At 44.0% G+C, this 27,659-nt stretch overlaps 1 protein-coding gene across 1 annotated transcript in view; it reads right to left on the bottom strand.

The window, feature by feature from the left end:
* Nucleotides 1–17,279: 17,279 nt before the first annotated feature.
* The window catches only part of LOC309566551 (lysosomal alpha-glucosidase-like), a 133,583-nt gene continuing 123,203 nt past the window's right edge, over nucleotides 17,280–27,659 (bottom strand). Inside the window, exons 17-19 of the mRNA XM_082271732.1 lie at nucleotides 26,478–26,642; nucleotides 22,119–22,271; nucleotides 17,280–17,408 (exon numbers count right to left, since the gene is read on the bottom strand). Of these exons, the coding sequence (XP_082127858.1) occupies nucleotides 17,316–17,408; nucleotides 22,119–22,271; nucleotides 26,478–26,642 (411 nt within the window). The 3' untranslated portion in view covers nucleotides 17,280–17,315. The remainder of the gene's footprint in view (nucleotides 17,409–22,118; nucleotides 22,272–26,477; nucleotides 26,643–27,659) is intronic.

Here is a 27,659-nt window from a genome sequence, read left to right on the forward strand (position 1 = left end):
ATAAGTACAAAACATAGCCTTTGGACATTCCCCGGCTAATACATAAAACAAGAAATAACACACCTTCCATACATCTCGTTCTGCCATTCTCTTATATAATCACTTCAAGGGTTGATGAGTTATAAGGAGATTTCTGTTCCCTCTCAACCATCAGGATAATGTATTGGAAGAATATTTACTCGTGTTTGAATCTTACCTGAACAAATGTAATGTGAGTCCCTGCAGAGGAATACATTTGTTCATATAAGACATGTGGTTTATGGGACTGCAGGTATTTAAAAAGCAGGGACCTCTTCAGGAAAGTAACTTTATGTCCAGAGTTGTATAAAGTACTCGAAACCCATACTTGAGTAAAAGTACAAGTGCTCGATCAAAAAGTGACTTGAGTAGAAGTGGAAGTGCTCGATCAAAAAGTGACTTGAGTAGAAGTACTAAAGTATTCAACATTTTTTGTACTTGAGTATTGCAAGTAGTTTTTTTAAAAATGTTGCTACTCAAGTACTGAAAGTAAAAGTACCAGTAGTTTTGAAAAAAAAATTGCTACTCAAGTACTGAAAGTAAAAGTACAAGTACTGTGTTATGTAGTTATTAAAGAAAGAAGTCAAAAGTTTGAACATCATATTGTTTTTTATTATTTCAAATGCAGCTTTTATTTATACATACAGTAGCATTTATTTTCGTATGCGCTGATAATACACGTTTTGAGCTTCATGAAACCTGCCATCTACTGTTCTGGCAGTGGTAATTTTTATAATAGTAATGAGTAACTATGCAGCACAAAAAAAAAAATATCGGAGTAGAAATATTGAAATCATTGAAAAAATGTAGTGAAGTAAAAGTGGAAGTAGGAGAAAAAAAATTCTACTCTAGGAAAGTACAGATACCGCCTTTCCGTACTTAAGTACAGTAGTGAAGTAGTTCTACTTAGTTACTATACATCTCTGTTTATGTCCATGGTTGTTTTAGCAGACCAAGAAGCTCCAGGGGGAGCCACACAGGATAAACTCCAGTAATGCGGAAGCAGAGAAGGACAGGAGACCAACACGCACCCGCTTGAGGATGTACAAGAAACTGGAAGGGAGGTAGCAGATCAGGAGGAGAAGCAGATTGCAGATCCGGAGCAGGTGTATGATTAACAAGACTGAAAAAACTGCTTAGCATTCTCCAAAAACTAGCCAAGGCAGTTTAAATCCCTAAATATGGCTAAAAAGCAGCGCTTGCAATGATTAAGGTATAAATAATATGATATAAATAAATGACATCAATTCATATACAATATGAACCATAAAGTGTAATGGTGCTAAATACAACCTAAATCATAAATATGTGCATAAAGTGCTATTGTGCTAAATGCAAATATATTTAAATGCAATAATTTCAAAAAGGTGCTCAAATAAAAGTGCAAAGGTGCAAATGGTACTCAATGTCCACAATAATATGACCCAAATGATTGGTCTCTTTTCCAAGTGCAATCTTGCTCATTTAAGGTGCTAAATGCCAAAGGTGCTGTGGTGCTCCACGCAGTGTAATGCCCCGTACACACGTGCAGATTATCTGAAGACTTTTGTCTTCAGATTTACCTTTTCTATGTAGTGCAAGGGCCTGCCGGATTGCATACAAATTGTTTAAGTGTTTAGGTTTGACCTCATATTATATGGTTCTGAACAAAAGGGGGGCTAGCAAACTCGAACTGTAAATGTCACCTAGCAAAGCAGAGGACAACTCTGACTGAAGGAAGAACAAGCTGGAGGAGGATGCACAACCTTACCCATTCTCAGCATATAGAAGGCCATAGGGAGATGCAAAAGGAGACATCCAGGCAGTCCTGCAAGGTGACCGTGTGGGTTGAGGATGACGGGCATCAGGTCAGAGAAGTCCGCCTGCGTATCTCCATTTTAGGAGATCAGCACTGCTCCGTACCTTGTAACAGTGTTATATCTTAAGCAACCTTGAAAACTGATAATGAGGGACCATGGAACGGTAACAACTGCCATGGGCACAACTTGGAAGTTGGGCGCAAGGATTACTATAGGGTAAGGAGCCCGGTGTCAGCCTTGTCAGGGGAATCGAAAAACTTCACCGATCCACCATGTTGGACCAGCAGGTGACTTGGGTAAAGCATGGAGTATTTAATATCCTGTTCATGAAGTCGTCTTCTGACATCTTTGAAGGTCTTGCGACACCTTTGCAATTCCGCTGAGAAACCAGGATAAAGATACACCGCCGTATGCTCATATGAGAGGGTGGGATGCTTGTGGGCCTCACTAAGGATGCGATCACGGTCTCTGTAATTGAGGAACCTCACCAGAAAAGGCCCTAGTGGACCCCCAGGTGTGCCCCAGCAGGTTGGAACTCTGTGAACCCTTTCCACCTCATATATTGGGGGGACCTCGGTCAGGTTGAGAAGGGTCTTGAAGAAGGTCTCTGGGTGCCCTGTCACTCCTTTTGGCTCCATATGGAGAGAGAGAGGAGAACCAAGACAGCGTTACCATGTGGCCGATATTACTATACCCATGTGATATGAGGTAAGTGGGGACAAGAAACTAAGCAAAGAGTCCAAGCTGTAATTAGCATCTGTCAGAGTCCCCACAGTGCTTCACATACAGTAAAATATCACGCAAAGCTCACAGTCATTCAAAATGAAAAACGGGAGAGAAAAAACATTAAAAAGGGGAAAAAAGTAAAAATACAGAGAGAAAGAAATGCAAGGTAAAGGGAGATATCCACTCCTGACATTCCAGGCATAACTAAGTACTGGTACCTCATAAGGCGTTAGACAGATACTTGATTCAAGGTTTCCAAACTTTTTCAGATGGCCCACTTATCAAGCAGTATTGCTGAAAGGTGTTCATTAATCATGATCCATGACAACTTAGTCTTCACCAAGTCGAAGGGGATCGTGGGCGACTTCCCAAGACCTAGCTTTTGGGCTTGTCCACCATTTGTGGAACACCGTGCCTTCTATACCACACCCCCGATACCCTCACCAGTACCATATCATATACCATTGCAGCAAAACTTTGTCATTTGCTTGATCAATGAAGTGTTCATTTTTATTATTATTATTATACAGGATTTATATAGCTCCAACAGTTTGTGAAGCGCTTTACAACATGAGGGCAGACATTACAGTTACAATACAATTCAATACAGGAGGAATCAGAGGACCCTGCTTGTTAGAGCTTACAATCTAGGAGGGAGGGTCAAGAGACACAAAAGGTAATAACTATGGGGGATGAGATGATGGAGAAAATCAAAGTACAGTTGTTAGGTGAAGGCAGAATAGGCTTCTCTGAAGAGGAGGGTTTTTAGGGTGTTCCATAGGATGGGAGAGGCTCTTTAATAATGATGCATATTGTGGCATTTAAAACCATTCGTCAACTTCAAATGTTTCTCCTATATCTTGTTCCCATTTATTCTTTGGTTCACTTGTATTTCAATTAGAAATTAACCATATAGGTACTGTACTCCAGATAGAACAAATGAGCCCAGCAAGTACTGTAGTCCAGAGGGGGTAATAGGCAGTGCCATCTTAAGAGCATTAAAGGGCCCCGGGCAATGCAGTGCACTGGGGCTCTGCCTACACAATCACACACGAGAATAAAAATGCAAATTATGGATAAGGCGATATTTATTGGTACAGCACTGCCAGGCTAATGACAGCTTCCAAGTTCAGCGGCTGGGTTCGGTAAACACATACATGGATGGGAGTCAGACTCGACTGTCCTGTGTATGCCTGTTCCCGTGGAGGCGGACAAGCATTCCTGCAGTTGTGGACTCCCCCCTCCACGGCCCAAGTGGCCTGACAGCAGCGAAGGGTCGAAAGGTGCTTGCCATCTGCTAAGTTTGGTAGCGGAATGCACACGGGAATCGGGACTAATGCTTGGCTGGGGCTGGGTAGGTGGGGCCCCCCAGGCAAATGGGGCCCCAGGCAACTGCCCAGCATGCCCATTCGGTAAGATAGCCCTGGTAATAGGGGCTAAAAATATAGAAGGGTATCAGTCTTATCAAACAGAGGCCACCTCCCTCCTGCAGCCATCAATGTGTATAGAGCAAAAACTTTGAAGACTGATCATGCATTAGGGAACTCTGGTCCAGAGGAGTTTATGAAGGTATATCATACCAGTGTCTGCTCTGTTAACCGCTTGCCGACCGCCGCACGACTATGTACTGCGGCGGTCAGCCCCTCACAGGCAGAGTGACGTATCGGTATGTCACTAGCCTGGGAGGGTCTGGGGAGCGAGCGCGTCATGGACACCCCCGCGCGTGTGACCGGCGGACCCGATGTCCGCCGGCCACTCTGCGATCGGCGGGGGAGAGGGAGAAAGTCAGGCGGCTTGTGTAAACAAGCTGCCTGTCATTCTCCTCGGTGTAAAGACACTGATCACATGGATCTACTATGTAGATCCGTTGATCAGTGTCCTTACAGCTCAAGCCACAGCCAATCACAGTAGAAAGCACGCCCCTAGGGATACACACAGCCCCTCCCTCCCAAATAAAGTTAACCCCTTCACTACCAGTGTATTTTTACAGTAACAGTGCATATGTATAGCACTGATTACTGTAGAAATGTCACTGGGAACCCCAAAAGTGTCAAAAATGTCAGTCAAGGGTCTGATCTGTCCGCCCCAATGTCGCAGTACTGCAAAAAAAATCGCAGATCGCCGCCATTACGTGTTAAAAAAAAAAACAACAAAAATGACAAAAATCTTTCCCTTTGTTAGTAAACGCAATAACTTTTGCGCAAACCAATCAAAATACGCTTTTTGCGATTTTTTTTTACCAAACATATGTAGCATAAAACAAATTGGCCGAAAATTTTAAAAAATTTTGATTTTTACATTTTTTTGGGGGGGGAATTTCATATAAAAAAATGTGAAAAATATTGCTATTTTTGCAAAATTGACGCTCTTTTTTTGTTTATAGCGCATGATCAAAAAATCGCACAGGTGATCAAATACCACCAAAAGAAAGCTCTGTTTGTGGGAAAAAAAGGACGCCAAATTCGTTTAGGTACAGCGTCGCACGACCGCGCAATTGTCCGTTAAAGTCACGCAGTGCCGAATCGCAAAATACCCCCTGGTCGTTTAGCAGCCAAATCCTGCGGGGCTTAAGTGGTTAAAGGATAAGTTCACCTAAGGTAAAAAAACTAGATTTTTTTATTTTATTTTAAGGAGCCTTGAAAGCATTGCACCAAACACACTGACAGGAAGAATCAATGAACTACCAGAGCACTCAACAGTGCCAACAGAAAAAAACCCAATAAGTTAACCTCTTAAGCCCCGGAGGATTTGGCTGCTCAAAGACCAGGGGCTATTTTGCGATTCGGCACTGCGTGACTTTAACGGACAATTGCGTGGTCGTGTGATGCTGTACCCAAACGAAATTGACGCCCACAAACAGAGCTTTCTTTTGGTGGTATTTGATCACCTCTGCGATTTTTACTTTTTGCGCTATAAACAAAAAAAGAGCGAACATTTTGAAAAAATAACAATATTTTTCAAATTTTTTTGTATGAAATTCCCCCCAAAAAATGTAAAAATCTAAATTTTTTAACATTTTAGGCCATATTGTTTTCTGCTACATATGTTTGGTGAAAAAAATCGCAATAAGCGTATTTTGATTGGTTTGCGCAAAAGTTATTGCGTTTACTAACTACGGGAAAGATTTTTGTCATTTTTATTGTTTTTTTTTAACGAGTAATGGCGGCGATCTGCGATTTTTTTTTTTTTTGCGGGACTGCGACATTGCGGCGGACAGATCGGACCCTTGACTGACATTTTTGACACTTTTGGGGGTACCAGTGACATTACTACAGTAATCCGTGCTATACATGTGCTATACATATGAACATAGGTTCACCCCAATTTGGAAAGGTAGTCATATGAGGAGAGGGATTTCCAAACTAGAGATGTGGTGGATTTATTCTTTAAAAAACGTATAGACCACATGGCCTAACATCGAGTGGGATGTTATTGCCTTTATTAATAACAGCTAGAATTTTTTCCTCCTACTTTTTTTCATTGATGAATATTGGATAAATTAAATAAGTTCATCATTTGTTTTTATTTTGAGTATTAGAATTAATTGGTTTGGCTTTTCTTTGGCAAATCAAATTTAGGTTTAAAATAATGTATACTTTTTATCTTTTTGGTTTGTAATGGTAGCAAGTTTTGTTACTGTGTTTTTATGTGTTATTTGTACATGTATGGTTTCCGGCCACAAGATGGCATCAGTGTCCTGTTTGTAGCATTTTTTATAATGATCTGATCTAAAAATTGGCATTTTATAAATATATTTTTCTTCAAATTTTTTATGATATGAGATATAGTTTCTCTTGTACAGTTGGGATCGAAAGTTTGGGCACCCCAGGTAAAAATTTGTATTAATGTGCATAAAGAAGCCAAGGAAAGATGGAAAAATCTCCAAAAGGCATCAAATTACAGATTAGACATTCTTATAATATGTCAACAAAGGTTAGATTTTATTTCCATCTTTGACACTTTCAAAATGACAGAAAACAAAAAAATGGCGTCTGCAAAAGTTTGGGCACCCTGCAGAATTTATAGCATGCACTGCCCCCTTTGCAAGGCTGAGACCTGCCAGTGTCATGGATTGTTCTCACCCATCGTCTGGGAAGACCAGGTGATGTCAATCTCAAAGGTTTTAAATGCCCAGACTCATCTGACCTTGCCCCAACAATCAGCACCATGGGATCTTCTAAGCAGTTGCCTAGAAAACTGAAGCTGAAAATAGTTGAGGCTCACAAAGCTGGAGAAGGCTATAAGAAGATAACAAAGCGTTTTCAGATGTCAATATCCTCTGTTCGGAATGTAATTAATCGCTTGCCGACCGCCGCACGACTATTTACTGCGGCGGTCAGCTCCTCACAGGCAGAGCGACGTAGTACTATGTCGCTAGCCTGTGAGGGTCTAGGGAGCGAGCGCGCGCCCCCGGAGGCGCGCTCCCACTCCCGCGCGGTCACGGACCCCCCCGCGTGTGTGACCGGCGGACCCGATATCCGCCGGTCACTCGGCGATCGTCGGTGCAGAGGGAGAAAGTCAGGTGGCTAATGTAAACAAGCTGCCTGTCATTCTCCCCTGTGTAAGAATGGAGATCATACAGTTCTACTATGTAGGACCGTTGATCACTGTTCATACACCTCAAGCCACATCCAATCACAGTTAGAATCACGCCCCTAGGGACACACATAACCCCTCCCTCTCAAAAAAAGTTAACCCCTTCACTGCCAGTGTAATTTTACAGTAACAGTGCATATGTATAGCACTGATTACTGTAGAAATGTCACTGATAACCCCAAAAGTGTCAAAAATGTCAGTCAAGGGTCCGATCTGTCCGCCGCAATGTCGCAGTACCGCAAAAAAACCGCAGATCGCCGCCATTACGCGTTAAAAAAAAACAACAAAAATGACACAAATCTTTCCCTTTGTTAGTAAACGCGATAACTTTTGCGCAAACCAATCAAAATACGCTTCTTGCGATTTTTTTTTTACCAAATATATGTAGCATAAAACAAATTGGCTGAAAATGTTAAAAAACTTTGATTTTTATATTTTTTTGGGGGGGGGGATTTCATATAAAAAAATGTGAAAAATATTGTTATTTTTGCAAAATTTACGCACTTTTTGTTTATAGCGCAAAAAGTAAAAATGACACAGGTGATCAAATACCACCAAAAGAAAGCTCTGTTTGTGGGAAAAAAAGGACGTCAAATTCGTTTAGGTACAGCGTCGCACGACCGTGCAATTGTCCGTTAAAGTCACGCAGTGCCGAATCACAAAATAGGCCCTGGTCAGGAAAGGGGTAAAATCTTCCGGGGCTTAAGTGGTAAAGAAATGGCAGTCATCAGGAACAGTGGAAGTTAAAGCAAGATCTGGAAGACCAAGAAAAATATCAGACAGAACAGCTCGCAGGATTGTGAGAAAAACAATTCAAAACCCACGTTTGACTCCACGATCCCTCCAGAAAGATCTGGCAGACACTGGAGTTGTGGTACACTATTCCACTATAAAGAGATACTTGTACAAATATGGTCTTCATGGAAGAGTCATCAGAAGAAAACCTCTTCTACGTCCTCACCCCCAGGCCCGGACTGGGACAAAAAATAGGCCCGGGCATTTTGGACTGAGCAGCCCAGGAGGGGGGCGTGACGGGGGCGTGGCTGGGGCGTGGCGTTCGTTGGGATGGTTGATGACAGGATTTAATGTTCCAGGATGTGTGGATTGGATTACGGGACCTTTTTTAGTTTAATCTGACAGACTGGGTCCAATTTAGATCAGAGCTGCCATATGATGCTGTTTTTTTTGTCTTACTTTAAATCCTGTTTTGATCACTGAGTCCTAAAAATAGTATGAAGCAGCACAAGATGAGGGTTACTCTAATCAAGGGGTAGACAACCTTTTTGGGCACAGTGTGCCGAAAAATGGTTTCAAAGAAATTGGGAGTGCCAGATACATAAAAAACAACTGTCAACTTCATATAAAGTAACTGCTGTAAACCGCTTGAATAATAGTAAGAAATCAAGTGAGCTTTGCACCTTCACACCTCAGATCACCCCCAATTCCTGCACCTTCACACCTCAGATCACCCCAATTCCTGCACCGTCACTCCTCAGATCACCCCAATTCCTGCACCTTCACACCTCAGATCACCCCAATTCCTGCACCTTCACACCTCAGATCACCCCAATTCCTGCACCTTCATATATCAGATCACCCCAATTCCTGCACCTTCACACCTCAGATCACCCCAATTCCTGCACCTTCATATATCAGATCACCCCAATTCCTGCACTATCACACCTCAGATCACCCCAATTCCTGCACTATCACACCTCAGATCACCCCAATTCCTGCACCGTCACACCTCAGATCACCCCAATTCCTGCACCTTCACACCTCAGATCACCCCCAATTCCTGCACCTTCACACCTCAGATCACCCCCAATTCCTGCACCTTCACACCTCAGATCACCCCCAATTCCTGCACCTTCACACCTCATATCACCCCAATTCCTGCACCTTCACACCTCAGATCACCCCAATTCCTGCACTATCACACCTCAGATCACCCCAATTCCTGCACCTTCACACCTCAGATCACCCCAATTCCTGCACCTTCACACCTCAGATCACCCCAATTCCTGCACCTTCACACCTCAGATCACCCCAATTCCTGCACCTTCACACCTCAGATCACCCCAATTCCTGCACCGTCACTCCTCAGATCACCCCAATTCCTGCACCTTCACACCTCAGATCACCCCCAATTCCTGCACCTTCACACCTCAGATCACCCCCAATTCCTGCACCTTCACACCTCATATCACCCCAATTCCTGCACCTTCACACCTCAGATCACCCCAATTCCTGCACTATCACACCTCAGATCACCCCAATTCCTGCACCTTCACACCTCAGATCACCCCAATTCCTGCACCTTCACACCTCAGATCACCCCAATTCCTGCACCTTCACACCTCAGATCACCCCAATTCCTGCACCTTCACACCTCAGATCACCCCAATTCCTGCACCTTCATATATCAGATCACCCCAATTCCTGCACCTTCACACCTCAGATCACCCCAATTCCTGCACCTTCATATATCAGATCACCCCAATTCCTGCACTATCACACCTCAGATCACCCCAATTCCTGCACCGTCACACCTCAGATCACCCCAATTCCTGCACCTTCACACCTCAGATCACCCCAATTCCTGCACCTTCACACCTCAGATCACCCCAATTCCTGCACCTTCACACCTCAGATCACCCCAATTCCTGCACCTTCACACCTCAGATCACCCCAATTCCTGCACCTTCATATATCAGATCACCCCAATTCCTGCACCTTCACACCTCAGATCACCCCAATTCCTGCACCTTCATATATCAGATCACCCCAATTCCTGCACTATCACACCTCAGATCACCCCAATTCCTGCACTATCACACCTCAGATCACCCCAATTCCTGCACCGTCACACCTCAGATCACCCCAATTCCTGCACCTTCACACCTCAGATCACCCCAATTCCTGCACCTTCACACCTCAGATCACCCCAATTCCTGCACTATCACACCTCAGATCACCCCAATTCCTGCACTATCACACCTCAGATCACCCCAATTCCTGCACTATCACACCTCAGATCACCCCAATTCCTGCACTGTCACACCTCAGATCACCCCAATTCCTGCACCGTCACACCTCAGATCACCCCAATTCCTGCACCTTCACACCTCAGATCACCCCAATTCCTGCACCTTCACACCTCAGATCACCCCAATTCCTGCACCTTCATATATCAGATCACCCCAATTCCTGCACCTTCACACCGCAGATCACCCCAATTCCTGCACCGTCTCACCTCAGATCACCCCAATTCCTGCACTATCACACCTCAGATCACCCCAATTCCTGCACCTTCTCACCTCAGATCACCCCAATTCCTGCACCTTCATATATCAGATCACCCCAATTCCTGCACCTTCACACCTCAGATCATCCCCAATTCCTGCAACTTCACACCTCAGATCACCCCAATTCCTGCACTATCACACCTCAGATCACCCCAATTCCTGCACCTTCACACCTCAGATGACCCCAATTCCTGCACCTTCACACCTCAGATGACCCCAATTCCTGCACCTTCACACCTCAGATGACCCCAATTCCTGCTACATCACACCTCAGATCACCCCAATTCTTGCACTATCACACCTCAGATCACCCCAATTCCTGCACCTTCACACCTCAGATGACCCCAATTCCTGCTACATCACACCTCAGATCACCCCAATTCCTGCACTATCACACCTCAGATCACCCCAATTCCTGCACTATCACACCTCAGATCACCCCAATTCCTGCACCTTCACACCTCAGATGACCCCAATTCCTGCACCATCACACCTCAGATCACCCCAATTCCTGCACTATCACACCTCAGATCACCCCAATTCCTGCACCTTCACACCTCATATCACCCCAATTCCTGCACTTTCTCACCTCAGATCACCCAAATTCCAGCACTTTCTCACCTCAGATCACCCCAATTCCTGCACTGTTACACCTCATATCAGTCACTGCTAGAAAACATGTGCCATGCGGCATGCCAGTTTGCTTGTTACATGTGAGGTGCCAGCCAGGTGCAGATTTTCAAGTTGAAAATGTGCACCTGGCTGTCACATCACGTGTAACAAGCAAACTGGCATGCTGCATGGCACATGTTTTCTAGCAGTGACAGTGTGTGTGTGTAGCTGTTTTCAAAACAGCTACACACTGTCACTGCCAGCAAACATGTGCCATGTAAGGAAAGGGCACAAAAACAAACACAACACTGCTGGGATTTGTGGTTCTGGCCTCCGGCAGAGCATTGCTCACTTCTGGCTTAGCAGGCAGGCAGGCGTAAAAAACAGAAAACAGCTACACTTTGTCACTTCTAGAAAACATGTGCCATGCCAGTTTGCTTGTTACATGTGATGTGACAGCCAGGTGCACATTTCCAAGTTGAAAATGTGCACCTGTCTGTCACATCACATGTAACAAGCAAACTGGCATGATGGCACATGTTTTCTAGAAGTGACAGTTCCAGACCAGTCTGACCAGAACACTGCTCTGCCAATGGAGGCCAGCCCAGAACCACAAATCCCAGCTGTTGTGTCTGTTTTGTGCTGCCTGCGGCTGCCCTTTCCTTACCTTGTTGCAGCCTTGGCTCGTCGTCCTGTCTCTCACTCTGCTCAGCTGTCTGCGGTGTGGCGCCGGCGACTTCATTCCCGCTTCTTCCTGAATCAAGCAGGGGGTGATGGTCCCCGGCCTCTAGCTCCACCCCTTCGCCTTCAGTCACCTGACACCGGTCCACCCCTCCAGTCCAGAGCGCCTACATTGGATGCCGCTGCAATCGGACATGACACCGGCGGCCGCAGTGAGCGGCGCTGGGCTCAGCTCAGCATCAGCCGGGTGCCAGCTGAGCCCAGGCAGTGCTAGGACTCGGAGTGAGTGGCGGCCACTGGCGGGGAGCCAGGGACAGCGGCGGGCGGCCGTCAGTCTCCGCGGAATCGGCCGCGGAAAGGCCAGCAGCGGCCGGCAACCGCCGGCATCGGGACACAGACAGTGACACTGTCTGACGGACTGAGAGCGGAGGCCTCGGCCCACCGGGCATCTGCCCGGTCTGCCCTATGGCCAGTCCGGCCCTGCTCACCACAAAAATCAGCGTTTGAACTTTGTGAAAATGGAAAATTAATGCTGCGCTATGGTAAAAATGTGACTCAAAAATGCTGCTGTGCAAGAATCAAAAGGATTTTAAACGTGATAAAATAAAGAAACAGCGCAAAATTGATTGTGATTGGCATATAGTGACGGACCACTAAAGTGCCTAAGATGAATAAATAAATATATATAAATGAATATAAAAGACAAATACAAAAGCCACTGTCAATAAAAACATTAGCTTGCACCCTGTGCAGTGAGTATACAAAGTACATAAAAGTGTAAGTCCATAAATACTAAAAGTCAATCAAAAAATCCATAAAATGTCAAAAAAGTGCTTCAGCAAGTAGCCAGTGAAAGGTGCTCCACCAAGAAAAAAGGTGCTCATGTGCTGTAAATTATGTGCAGAAACATGCTGCCATGGTGTGGTGAAAAACTTGACTTTTCCTCTCCCCCAGGATGTTCCACTTACCGGACGGAATGGACCCCTAGACAGTACTGTGTAAGGGTCACACAGGCTAAGTCCGGCAAGGAATCCGGGCAATAATCCTTATGGCTGATTGAGACCACCTAGGGACCTCCTATGGACTCAGCAGGATGGGACCATATGCGGAAGGAGAAGCTCACAATAGTGTAATATTGCTGTTCCTCATCCTCATGTCTGCATCCCCTTTATGCAGACATGACATATTGTTAATGGACTCATATTTGCGCTGTATTTTCTTTTTAAAATATTGATATTGTGTGGTATTCAACCTTTTTTCATATTCAATTCATTCTGGTACTTGCATGTATTGTTTATTCATGTATTTTTAGTGGAGGTATTTTATAGTGCATCACCATTTAGTTGAACTATAATCATCCATATTGCATGTTGTCCTTTCAGGGTATTTTCAGAGGTTCTATATGTATAATATAAATCACCAGTACACTTACAGTGCATTGCGAAAGTATTCGGCTCCCTTGAACTTTGCGACCTTTTGCCACATTTCAGGCTTCAAACATAAAGATATAAAACTGTAATTTTTTGTGAAGAATCAACAACAAGTGGGACACAATCATGAAGTGGAACGAAATTTATTGGATATTTCAAACTTTGTTAACAAATAAAAAGCTGAAAAATTGGGCGTGCAAAATTATTCAGCCCCTTTACTTTCAGTGCAGCAAACTCTCTCCAGAAGTTCAGTGAGGATCTCTGAATGATCCAATGTTGACCTAAATGACTAATGATGATAAATAGAATCCACCTGTGTGTAATCAAGTCTCCGTATAAATGCACCTGCACTGTGATAGTCTCAGAGGTCCGTTTAAAGCGCAGAGAGCATCATGAAGAACAAGGAACACACCAGGCAGGTCCGAGATACTGTTGTGGAGAAGTTTAAAGCCAGATTTGGATACAAAAAGATTTCCCAAGCTTTAAACATCCCAAGGAGCACTGTGCAAGCGATAATATTGAAATGGAAGGAGTATCAGACCACTGCAAATCTACGAAGACCTGGCCGTCCCTCTAAACTTTCAGCTCATACAAGGAGAAGACTGATCAGAGATGCAGCCAAGAGGCCCATGATCACTCTGGATGAACTGCAGAGATCTACAGCTGAGGTGGGAGACTCTGTCCATAGGACAACAATCAGTCGTATACTGCACAAATCTGGCCTTTATGGAAGAGTGGCAAGAAGAAAGCCATTTCTTAAAGATATCCATAAAAAGTGTCGTTTAAAGTTTGCCACAAGCCACCTGGGAGACACCAAACATGTGGAAGAAGGTGCTCTGGTCAGATGAAACCAAAATCTAACTTTTTGGCAACAATGCAAAACGTTATGTTTGGCGTAAAAGCAACACAGCTCATCACCCTGAACACACCATCCCCACTGTCAAACATGGTGGTGGCAGCATCATGGTTTGGGCCTGCTTTTCTTCAGCAGGTGCAGGGAAGATGGTTAAAATTGATGGGAAGATGGATGGAGCCAAACACAGGACCATTCCGGAAGAAAACATGATGGAGTCTGCAAAAGACCTGAGACTGGGACGGAGATTTGTCTTCCAACAAAACAATGATCCAAAACATAAAGCAAAATCTACAATGGAATGGTTCACAAATAAACATATCCAGGTGTTAGAATGGCAAAGTCAAAGTCCAGACCTGAATCCAATCGAGAATCTGTGGAAAGAACTGAAAACTGCTGTTCACAAACTCTCTCCAATCCAACCTCACTGAGCTCGAGCTGTTTTGCAAGGAGGAATGGGCAAAAATTTCAGTCTCTCGATGTGCAAAACTGATAGAGACATACCCCAAGCGACTTACAGCTGTAATCGCAGCAAAAGGTGGCGCTACAAAGTATTAACTTAAGGGGGCTGAATAATTTTGCACGCCCAATTTTTCAGTTTTTTATTTGTTAAAAAAGTTTAAAATATCCAATAAATTTTGTTCCACTTCATGATTTTGTCCCACTTGTTGTTGATTCTTCACAAAAAATTACAGTTTTATATCTTTATGTTTGAAGCCTGAAATGTGGTAAAAGGTCGAAAATTTCAAGGGGGCCGAATACTTTCGCAAGGCACTGTAGGTACTTTTGGTGGGGGAGGTGCATTATAGTCCAGAAATAATATATAACTATTTTTCATTCATTTAACTCTCTCATTTTCGGTCACACATGTTTTAAGCACTGTAACCTTACTGGGGAAAAGGGGCATTGTAGCACTACACCATAGACATCTCTTACCTGTATACAGTGGCTATAGAGAAAAAAATCACCCACCTTTAAAATAATCAAAGTTTGTGGCTTTGCAGCCTAAAATGAAGACAGTGATCAGCTGTATTTACGAGTGAAAAATCAGAAAGAGAATCACTGAATTGGAAAAAGGATCACCCCTTATCTTATGTCAGTATTTTGTTGAACCACCTTTTGCGTTAATTACAGACTTCAGTGTGTTGGGATATGTCTCTTAAATCTATGGTATGTTATTATCTATGTTATAAGTTACACTGAGGAAATACAGCTGTCTTCATGTCAGACTGCAAAGCAACAAAAAGTGATTATTTTAAAGGGGCGCGGGGTGATGGTGAACTCGTGATGATTCTTTTACCCACTGTACATCCTGGTGCTCTAGGGTATACTACTTGGTCGACAGCAGCTGATATATGTAGTGGCTCAGATATTCCATAGTGCAGAAATTGTTAAAAATGTAAAATGTATAATGCCAAAAATAAATCTAGCACCCTTCTAGGTAGGTGCTAGTGAGAGAGTATAGTTTTTGGCACTGTCTGCCTATCAGAGGAGCAGCAGGTAAATCTATATTGCTTTCTGCCTACCAGAGAGCAGGATCTGTTAGTTAGGTCTGCTCTGTGTGCTCAGTATGTGATTCATTGGGTCTAGATAGTGTTTCACATTGGTCCAATAGGGAGGCTTGTTGGGACATTGGGAGGAAACATGACCAATGGGTACACATGCTTTGATACAGTCCCGATGATTGGTAGAGACAGGCTTTCTCATTGCATTATGGGATACTGTATAAAAGCCAGGAGCACATGTGGGTCTTTGCTGGTGAGTAGAGTCCCAGAGGGAAGGTTGCCTCCTCCTCTGTAGCATGTAACGTGGTCACAGGCAGTCGGCCTGGGGACCAGAGGAAAGGAACTGAACCCAGAGGTTCAGGAGAACAGACTGGAGGGGTAGAGACACTGGAGACCCTTGAAAAACAGTATCCTGAGTACAGGGGATTGTGTCTAGGGGCCTGACATGAGGGAGGACACCCCAGTGTAGGATAGTCAGAGGACAGGTTTCAGTCTGTGGAGTGAAAGGGGAACTGAACCCAGAGGTCCAGGAGAGCTGAGTGGAGGGGTAGAGACACTGGAGCCCCTCAAAAAACAGTATCGTGGGTACAGGCAATTGTGTCTAGGGGCCTGACCTGAGGGGGGCCACCCCGGTGTAGGATAGTCAGAGGACGAGTGTCAGTCTGTGGAGTGAAAGGGGATACTAGGCGGGTATCCTGAAGATAATCTACCTAAGTCGTCTGTACAGAGACTTAACCTAAATTCATCCAGTGGCAAGGATGAATCTGCAGCCGGGCTGCATCTTCAGATAGGAGTCCTCATCCATTGTGAATAGTTTAATCTGGAGTATCCCATTCTTCCCTTCTCCCATCCCTATTGAAAATAAAACACCAAAAACAACGATATACCTCTGGACTGATCATTGACCGAGCCAAGAAGTAAAGTGTTAATCTGTGAATGCCAGTGTTGCTAACCGTAACCCAGGGGAACCAGAGAGTGTATTATCCAGCAGTCCTCAGGGGGGCAGTGCTGCATAAAAAAACCCAGTGGCGATCAAATACCACCAAAAGAAAGCTCTGTTTGTGTGAAAAAAAAATGATATCAATTTTGTTTGGGTACAGCAATGCATGACTGTTCAGTTTCCAGTTGAAGTAGTGCAGTGCTAAATAGCAAAAAATGGCCTGGGCATAAAAGGGTTAAAACCTTCCGGAGCTAATGTGGTTAAAAATTAAAAACATAAATAAACCGCAGATGTATTACTGTATATACAGCCTAATTGTATTTCAGTAATAAATCACAAGTATATAATAGGGGATTTACTTAACCTCTGTAAATAAAGGAAGTAAACATTAATGAGCGTGTGATGAATGGCATTGGCAGCGAAGGGCAATGTATTTATAGTACATGTGGTCAATGAGCCTGAAAGCAATGGATGTTGATGGGTTGTAACCACAATAATACAGCAGTCAGGAATACACTTTTTATTTGTCATATGATTTAATAAAATCCCAATGAGAAAGCATTTCTTCCTTATAGAAAAAAGTAAAACAGAACAGGCGCCATGCCCTGAGCTGATCTAATACTAAATAAGCAGACTCACTCCCCAGCAATTAACTACTTTAAAATAAACGAATGAAAAGCAGTCCCATTGATTTGTTCAGCTAAAACAAACTGCAGACAGACGGATGAAGCAAGACTGATCATTGTCCGAGGTTGCATTCTGATATTTTGCAATGGAGGTAACTTCTTAATAGTTTCCATGTTGTGATGAATAAAGTATTCTGAATCTGAATTCCCATCATTTATCCTCAAAGGTCAACCTTCACTGACGTAGAAGAAAAAGACCATTTGATCTCAAATTCACTTCCAAGTGGCAAATCAAGTTTCTGTATTTTTAGGTACTGGAAAGAAAGCAAAGACAATGAACATTATACAACTAATGATCAATTATAAGGAGTGCATTGTTTAATAAGAACAAATGCTCGGTGAGCAAACATTAGGGAGCCATTTGTAGGAAAGTAAAGGAGCAAAAATGGAGCTGTTGCCTATAGTGAGCAATCATCTTTAAAAGAGAAGTATTGTAAATGTTTGGAAGAAAGGGTACAATCCAGGTGTGGTAATGGTCTCTTCTTCCTCTTGTATGTTTCTGCTGCTTGTCCATTTTTTTTCCCTTTTAGACTTTGTTATGATGTATTGATGTATCAATGTTTTGTCAAAAATGTTTTTGCTTGAAATATTATATTTAATGTGTATTGATCTGTATTGTTGTTTATCTTAGATATTATGTTACTTTGCAAATCTGTCTGATATATATATATACATGGCTGGATCCTGAAGAAGCTGTCTCAGTGAAACGCGTTGATCCACCAGCAGATTCAATTTTTTACATTCAGGCCCTATGACCTGTTATGCAGATGTATCATTAACCCTCAATATATTCGTTTTAGGGAATTGCTTGTACAAATAAAAATGTTTAAACTTTACATTGGATGTGGATGTACATTTTCAATATGTATTTGGCACAGTTAAACCCATACCATCCAGGTCTGGTAAATACAATCCCCTCCAATTTCCTCTTCCCCTTTCACATGTGTTTTCCATTATCACACCTGGATTGTACCCTTTCTTCCAATTATTGTTTTGGGGACAGTGCCTGAGATTTTTAGCCTACCCCTCTCCAGACAATTTCCTTAACCACATAAGACCACCCGCCGCAGTTTTACTGCGGCAGGCAACCGCTCCTGGGCAAAGCAACGTAGTAGTACGTCACTCGTTGAGGAGACTCTAGGGGGCAAGCGCGTGTCCCGTCCCTGCTTGTTACCTGGGGAGCCAGCGCATGTGACTAGCGGCTCCGATGGCCGCCAGCCACTCACGATCTCCCGCAGCTGACAGAGAAGGACAGACAACTGATGTAAACACAGCCATCTGTCATTCTCCCTGAAGTGATCACAGAGGCTATGTAATCCTGCTGTATAGGATCGCATGTCTCTGTGATTACATCACAAGCCACGCCCCCTGACAGTTAGAATCACGCCCCTAGGGACACACTTAACCCCTTGATCACCAGTAATGTTAACCTCTTCCCGGCCGGTGTCATTTTTACAGTAACAGTGCGTATATATAGCACTGATTACTGTAGAAATGTCACTGGTAACCCCAAAAGTGTCAAAAATGTCAGTCAGGGGTCCGATTTGTCCGCAGCAATGTCGCAGTCCCGCAAAAAAAAAACCATCGCAGATCTCCGCTGTGACGGGAGTCACTTTGGGCATGGGGGTTGTGGTCCCCAAATTCCTTTAGAGAGGTCGGGGGGCACCATGCCCAGCCTTATGGGGCTCTCTTATGTTTAAGTCACCCTGCATCTGTTAGGGATGCAGGGTGACCGGGAGGGTGGTGAACACTGAAAATATGGTTTGGACTACTAAAAATGGGACAGTCAGTCAGGAATAATGTCTCCCTTGTAATATGAAGACTTTTGTTCCCATTTGCCATGAGGTCTCTGAACAGGAAGTCCAACTCCTAATATGGTCATTCCAGGAAGTTCAATGGGGAGACGGGCTGGCTAACAATGTTGCTTTTTGTCTGAGGTGGCTTTCCATTCACCTATTGTCAGGTGTGCTAATGACCTCACCTGTTGTCTGCTAAGGGATGTATTGACACTCAGAGTAATGTGTATTGAGGGCTCGTTAGGGAACCATTGTTCTGTATCTGACCAATCCCTGTTGACTCATTTTCAAGTCCTCATTTGCATGGCAGTCCTTCTGGTCAAGCTATCTGACCAATCACTGCTGACTCATTTTCAATTCCTCATTTGCATGGCTAAAGAGGACCTGAATGGGAACTGCAGGTAATTGACCAATAGGAAAGCGGTTGTTGGGGGCAGGATGTTCCAAATTCTGTATAAAAGTGTGCTGTGTTCTTCCAATAAATGGTCTTCCTGTTTGAACTTACATACAGCCTTGCCTGGTGTTTGTTCTAATGGATTCCGAACGGCACATAGCTGTAGTTCGGAATTGAACTTCCTGGAATGACCATATTAGGAGTTGGACTTCCTGGTCAGAGACCTCATACTATACAGGGAATAACATCGTCATTTTACAAGGGAGACATTATTCCTGAATGTGACTGTCCCATTTGTAGTAGTCCAAACCATATTTTCAGTGTTCACCACCCTCCCGGTCACCCTGAATCCCTAACAGATGCAGGGTGACTTAAACATAAGAGAGCTCCATAAGGCTGGGCATGGTGCCCCCCGACCTCTCTAAAGGAATTTGGGGTCCACAACCCCCATGCCCAAAGTGACTCCCGTCACATCCGCCATTACTAGTTAAAAAAAAATAATAAAAATGACATAAATCTTTCCCGTAGTTAGAAAACGCAATAACTTTTGTGAAAACCAATCAAAATACGCTTCTTGTGATTTTTTTACCAAAAATATGTAGCAGAAAACAAATTGGCCTAAAATGTTAAAAAATTTTGATTTTTAAATTTTTTTTGAGAATTTCATATAAAAAAATGTGAAAAATATTGTTATTTTTTCAAAATTGTTGCTCTTTTTTTGTTTATAGCGCAAAAAATAAAAATCGCTCAGGTGATCGAATACCAACAAAAGAAAGCTCTGTTTGTGGGAAAAAAAGGACGTCGATTTTGTTTGGGTACAGCGTCGCACGACCGCACAATTGTCCGTTAAAGTCACGCAGAGCCGAATCGCTAAATAGGGCCTGGTCATTGAGCAGCCAAATCCTCCGGGGCTTAAGTTGTTAAGTATGGTAAATGCTCTTTTGGCCATACTTCTCATGTTGGTCACAGAAGTGCATTTAATTTTGCACTATTGTGACACTTATTTAGTCAACAGCCTGTGCTGGCTGACATCATAGAGCCAGTCCAGGCTCTGCAGGGATCCCGGCTATAATGTCAGGATCTATCCAAATGCCTAACCAGCAGCTGGCTAGCAGGCCGTTTAGACCCTTATTCGGCAAACAGCAGGCTAAAGGCGGCTGCCATCATAGAGCTGGTCAAGGCTCTGCAGGGATCCCAACAATAATGTCAGAATCAATCCAAATGCCTAACCAACAGCTGGTTAGCACACCACTGAAAGCCTGAGCCAGCCACTCCCACCCTATCCACAGCCTGGCACTCCAGTGAGCACTGGAGGGGCAAAGCAGAGAGCCCATGACTGACGGTCACCACTCTCTGCTCAGTCAAGACTCAGAACTTAACATTCAGCAGTCATGTGATTGCTCGGTTCTCTGTCTTAGAACCAGCAAGGGACTGATAGAGCATCAAACTGGTGATGCAGCCACATACTGTAGGTGCATATGATTGTTTTTTTTTTTAATCCCACGCTTCTCTTTTAACACACATGAACTTTAATGACATCCCAGTCTTAGTCCGTAGGGTTCAATATTGAGTTGGCCCACCCTTTGCAGCTATAACAGCTTCAACTCTTCTGGGATTCTGTCCACAAGGTTTAGGAGTGTGTCTATGGGAACGTTTGACCATTCTTCCAGAAGTGCATTTGTGAGGCCAGGCACTGATGTGGATGAGAAGGTCTGGCTTGCAGTCTCTGCTCTAATTCATCCCAAAGGTGTTCTATCGGGTTGAGGACAGGGCTCTGTGCAGGCCAGTCAAGTTCCTCCACCCCAAACTCACTCATCCATGTCTTTATGGACCTTGCTTTGTGCACTGGTGTGCAGTCATGTTGGAACAGGAAGGGGCCACCCCCAAACTGTTCCCACAAAGTTGGGAGCATGAAATTGTCCAAAATGTCTTGGTATGCAGATACCTTAAGAGTTCCCTTCACTGGAACTAAGGGGTCAAGTCCAACCCCTGAAAAAAAAACCCCACACCGTAATCCCCCCTCCACCAAATGATTTGGACCAGTGCACAAAGCAAGGTCCATAAAGACATGGATGAGTGAGTTTGTGGTGGAGTAACCTGGCTGGCCTGCACCTCAACCTGATAGAACACCTTTACGTTTGGGATGAATTAGAGCGGAGACTGCAAGCCAGGCTTTCTCATCCAACATCAGTGTCTGATCTCACAAATGTGCTTCTGGAAAATTGGTCAAACATTCCCATAGACACACTCCTAAACCTTGTGGACAGCCTTCCCAGAAGAGTTGAAGCTGTTATAGCAGCAAAGGGTGGGCCAACTCAATATTGAACCCTACAGACAAAGACTGGGATGCCATTAAAGTTCATGTGTGAATAAAGGCAGGCGTCCCAATACTTTTGGTAATATAGTGTATATGTGGGTCAGTTTTTGGTGCAGAGTCCGCTGTGGTTTCCATTCAGCGGTTCAGGCGCAAATTTAACATTAAAATCGCACCTGAGCCGGACTGAAAAAGCCACAGGAACCTTTTAAAATTTGCACCGCAACTGGCCTGCATATATGTGAACCAGCTCCATTGAAAGCCGGTCTGGTTCACATGTTATACTAATTGGATGCAGTATAAAACATCCGATTCGCATATATGGGAACCAAGCCTGAATCTCCTTAACAGGGGCACAAACAGCAATAAAAACCTGACAGAGGTACTAAACCCTCACCACTTCAACTAAACCTAAAACAAAAATGTGGGTTTTATAGTAGATACACTTTAAAATTGGTACCTGTTCATTCTGTAAATACTGGTAATCCTGAGCAGGGGCACCATTGATCAGGATTTCCTTAGGAATATTTCCTATTCCAAACAGACCCACTTCCTGAAGCTTCAGGTTCTTTGCTTCTTTTTCTAATTTCACCACTTTACTGACAAGGCTTTTCTGTAAAGAAATGAAAGCGTTAAAAAAGTGCACATCAACTGAACTTTCCATTTCCACTTGTCTACCAACGGGCCGATTCTGACACTTCTCTCATACATGTCAAAAAATATTTTTTTTTGCTAGAAAATTGCTTAGAACCACCCAACATTTTATATTTTATATATATATATATATATGTATAAATATATATATAAATAAATAAAAAAAAAAAAAATTATATATATATATATATACACACACACACACACACAATTTATTTATTTTTTAGCAGAGGCTCTAAAGAATAGAATAGCAGTCATTACAATTTTTCCTGTTACACGGTATTTGTACAGCCATTTTTCAAACGCAATTTAAAAAAATAAATAAATACACTTTAATGAATTTAAAAAACCCGAAACACAATATACAACCCATTTTTTTTGTAAAATATGAAAGATAATGTTACGCTGAGTACAGAGATCCACAACATGTCATTCTTTAATTTTGACAACACTCGTGGAATGGCGCTAAACTACGGTACCTAAAAATATCCACAGGAAATGCTCAAAAATATTTTACAGGTTACCAGTTTAGAGTTACAGAGGAGGTCTAGTACTGGAATGATTGCTCTCGCTATAACGGTCGCAGCAATACCTCACCTGTGTGGTGCGATACATATGTAAACACTGTTTACATATGTGGGCGTGACCTGCGGAAGCATCCGCCACTGCGCACGAGCACGGGGGGGGGGGGGGGGTGAGAGTGCTTACATTTTTTAAATTATTATTATTTATTTAATTACATTTTTACACTGTCCCTTTAAACTTATTTTTTTTTTTATCACTTTTATTGCTATCCCAAGAAATGTAAACATCCCTTGTGATAAAAATACAGCATGACAGGTCCTCTTTATGGAGAGATCTGGGGTCTATAAGTCTCCACATCTCTCCTCTACAATGGAAAGCATTAGAGCAAAAAAAAAAAAATTTGATCTAATGCTTTTTTTTTTTTTTAAAAATGGCATGGTTTACATTTGACGTCTTGACATCGCTCCGGTCCTCCTAGACTATAAAGTTTCGCTGAGGCCATCTTTCCTCAGCTAATCTCTGTGGTCAGCACCGCAACCACCGGATCGGTTTCCAGGGCTACTTATCATCAAGGTAGGCTCGAGAACCACTGGAAAGCGTCAGGAGGGGGGGTAGTGACCCCTCCCGCCGCTTCTAAAAGTGATCCAGTGGCTAATTAGCTGCTTAGATCACTTTTAGCAGTTAGAGAATCGCCAGCTGAAAAAACAAATACCAGGGTTATGGCAAATTACTGCAGCCATAACCCCAATATTCCACTTCCAACCGAGGACGTTATTTTACTATGGTCTGTTTAGGAAGTGGTTAAGCCTGCTATAATCATTCCAGGTGCAACAAAACAAAAATGTGTTCTGAGCCGGTTTATTCTCTTCAGAAAGCAGCCACAACTTGAGTAGAAAAGCCATTTTCCTGCCAGCATACATAGTCACAAAGTTAATCTGGTTGAAAAAAGACACAAGTCCATTTAGTTTAAAGTGCCTGTGGAACTTCCGCTCATCTGCTTCCTCCTCCCCAAATTTGTCACCTTTCAGGGGGGAAATGGGTACTTGTTTTTGACAGGCACCCTTCCCCACTTTTGGGAGACAGTGCTGCAGCGCCGTGCCTAAGAAGTTCCGTCCCCTTTCTCCTTCCCCTGTCGCTGAGCCAATAAGAATGTGCAGCGCGCTTCGTGCATGGGCAGTAGGGAACCAGCTGTGCAGCCGAAAGGCTTCATTGCTGGTTTCCCTTAGAGTGAATGGTGGCGGCAGCACCCGGCAGCTGATCTGAAAATCGGCCGGGGTGCTGATATTGCGGGCTCCCTGGACAGGTAAGTGTCTATATATTAAAAGTCAGCAGCTACAGTATTTGTAGCTGCTGAAGTTTTATTTTTTTCCACAGCTGGAACACCGCTTTAACCAAAAGAGAAAACACACACACAAATATAAAACCTCTATATACACAATCCTATACCCACAGCTGATCCAGAAGGCAAAAAACCCCAATAAAGAATGATCCAATTTGCTTGGGGGGTTTGTTCTTGATCCCCAAAGGCGCAATCAGATATTCCCTGGATTCATTTTATCTCTAAATATTAATATCCAGTTATATTATGAGTATCTAGGAAAGAATCCAGGCTTTTTTTTTTTTAAACAATCTACTGAGCTGGCCAGAACCAGCTTATGAGGGAGCCAATTCCACATTTTCACAGCTTTAACCTTTCTGTATTTGGAGATTAACTACTTCTTACCCGCCCGCCGTCAAATGACGGCAGAGCGGTGCACCTATTGTTCTGGGACGCCGTCATATGACGGCACACCAGAACAGCCTCTCTCGCTCGGCCGCGGGGGCGTGCAGAGTGGCGATCATGACCGCGCCGTGTTGCTAGGACACGGCGCGACCCCGATCTTGGTAAAGAGTCAATGACATGACTCTTTACCCATGTGATCGGCTGTGTCCAATCACAGTCGGTCACATGTAAATGAGGAAGTGCCATTTATCGGCTCTCCTCGGTTCACACTGTCAGAGTGTGTGGTGAGGAGAGCCGTTCAGCGGCTCCTCCTCACAGGAGAGACAAAGACAGGTAATCAGGGCACTGATCATCAGTGCCCTGATTACACAAAAGTGAAATAAAGTGCCAATGGGTGCCCACCATCAGTGCCCACCTTCAGTGCCCACAATCAGTGCCCATAGTGCCTGCTCATCTAGGCACTGATGGGCACTGACTGGCAGCACTATGGACACTGATTGTGGGCACTGATGGTGCTGCCCATCAGTGTCCATCAGTGCCGCCCATCAGTGCTGCTCATCAGTGCCCATCAGTGCCACCTCTCAGTACCCATCAGTGCCACCTTGCAGTGGCCATCAGTGCCACCTATCAGTGCCCATCAGTGCCACCTCTCAGTTCTCATCAGTGCCGCCTATCAGTGTCACCTATCAGTGCCCATCAGTGCAGCATATTAGTCAGTAAAACACATTTGGGGTACAAAGCTCTACTGCTATGGAATGTTTACTTGGCAGATTAACAAGAGGAGCAGCATAGTTGCTACGCTAACCAAGCATTAGTTCAAGTCACAACACAACCAGTTGTGAAGCGCGATACCTGGTATAAGTGATGGGTACTTCTGTAATGAGGGGGTTGATGTTCCGGCTCCTTCCCTAGCAGTCGGTTTCCACTAGTAACCAGAACCGAAACTGCTTTAGGGAGATCCATGACCTGGTCATATAGGTATGGGAAGAAAGGAGTTAACAAGTGCACGCATGAGGTTCTTTCTGGGTGCACGGCAGGACCCCATTCTGTTACTATGAATGAGGTAACAGAGGTATTCTGGACTGGTAGAGCATGCACAGGCTAAGAAGTGTCCCTCCTCATCCAAACATACATCAAGTTACAGTGTGTAGAGCAGGACTGCTTTTAGGAATCACAGGGCCCTGTACAGCCTACCGTAACCTGCTCTCCATACTGAATTGATCCTCCTTACCCTGCAACAGCCGGTAGGGGGGAGAGGAGAAGAAGCCGTCAGCGCTGCTGGAGGGGCACACAGGGGAAATGAGATTACCCACAGGAGGGGTGATCGCTGTGGTGGGGGGACGATTACTAGAACAGATCCCTTGAAGTCCCCCCCCCCCCCCCCGCAGCAGCTGAAATCTGGTGAGAGGGAGAGGAGATGAAGCCAGCCTTCAGCTGCTGCAGGAAGAGCATACAGGGAATTGGTTCCTGTAATCCCCCCTCCCACCGCACCCATCACCCCCTTCTGTCCACGATTCCTCCGGCTGCCTGGGCCCCCCTGCTGAACTGATGGGGCCTGGGCCCCATACAGGAGGACCAGTGATACCCGTTTATCAGTGGCCCTCTGGTTTAGGGACACGGGACAGCACTTTCAGAGGAACTCTGCACTTTTATTACTGCAAACAGTGTTACAGCTCATAGTCGAGGAACTGCCTTAATCTTTGATTACTGTGGTTCCTCGCATGGTCCTGGGCATAGGTGAGCATGTGCACGACGAAAGGTACCCACATGTACAGGGTGAGTTGGCCCCGCCCACACACCACATAAATAAGTCTTGACATGAGATGCTAAAAATCAAAGTTGTGCATTCAGCCTTTCATTGATGTCCTTGACCAGAACCAAAGACTACCTGAGCCATTATTCTAAAATGTGACTTACATCTTGAGCTGAAAATGTAATCAGGCTGTAGTCTCCCCTCTCATATGTGTGCAGACTATCTCCATCATCCCAATATAGCTCTCCATGAGCAGCTCCATCCTTTGTAAGTGCCACCAACAGTATCATACCATTTTTGCGCATCTCTGTTGTAGTCATAGCTGGTTCCTATCGGAGCAAACAGAAAGAAAGAACATATACTTTGTTAGATTAATGTGTAAGTTATATTTATATTTTTAAAAAGACAAACAAAAATTATAATTAGCTCCATGAAAGTTGGTGCTTTTCATGGTGGCAGTAAAATCACACTGTCTGTATGATGCAGTGTTACCAACCTACCAGACTGAAATTTACTGGCACGACACCCAAAATGTACTGGCACAGCTACGTTTTTACTGGCATTTCCAAAAGCTACTAAAAATTACAGTTTTAAGTGCAAATTTCAGTATTTAAGCGACAAACAAGTCCAATATATAATTAACAATGCGATTTAAGGTAGATATTCAAGTATAAAAACTTTCTTATGATTTCTTTTGATCTAGTGAAAGTGGGTATTATAACCCATCAGTTTTTGGCACTTTAGCCTACAGAGAGAGAGAAACTGCATTGCATTTGCTCCCACAGCAAGAGCCAAGAGAGCCCCTCAGCCAGTCTGCAGTGCCTAGGAAACAGACCTCTGACCAGTGGCGGCTGGTGCTCAAAATTGTTTTTTGGGGGGGGGACGCAAACAGAAAAAAATCTAAGGCATTGCTTTGCAGCAAAAAACGTGGCAAAAAATTGCATGACTTTGAGGTCACAAAAGTGTGAAAGGGGCCTTCAGTAATCAAAGTATAGCGTGCCCCCATTCAATGCAGAGTCACTACAGCATGCCCCCATTCAATGCAGAGTTACTACAGCATGCCCCCATTCAATGCAGAGTTACTACAGCATGCCCCCATTCAATGCAGAGTTACTACAGCGTGCCCCCATTCAATGCAGAGTTACTATAGCGTGCCCCCATTCAATGCAGAGTTACTACATCGTGCCCCCATTCAATGCAGAGTTACTACAGCTTGCCCCCATTCAATGCAGTTACTACAGCATGCCCCCATTCAATGCAGTGACCAGCATGCCCCCATCAATGCAGTGACCAGCGTGCGTTGCCCCCATCAATGCAGTGACCAGCGTGCCGTGCCCTCATCAATG

The sequence above is a fragment of the Pelophylax lessonae genome (genome assembly GCF_965119305.1).
Source record: "Pelophylax lessonae genome assembly, chromosome: 11".
Lineage (NCBI taxonomy): Eukaryota > Metazoa > Chordata > Amphibia > Anura > Ranidae > Pelophylax > Pelophylax lessonae.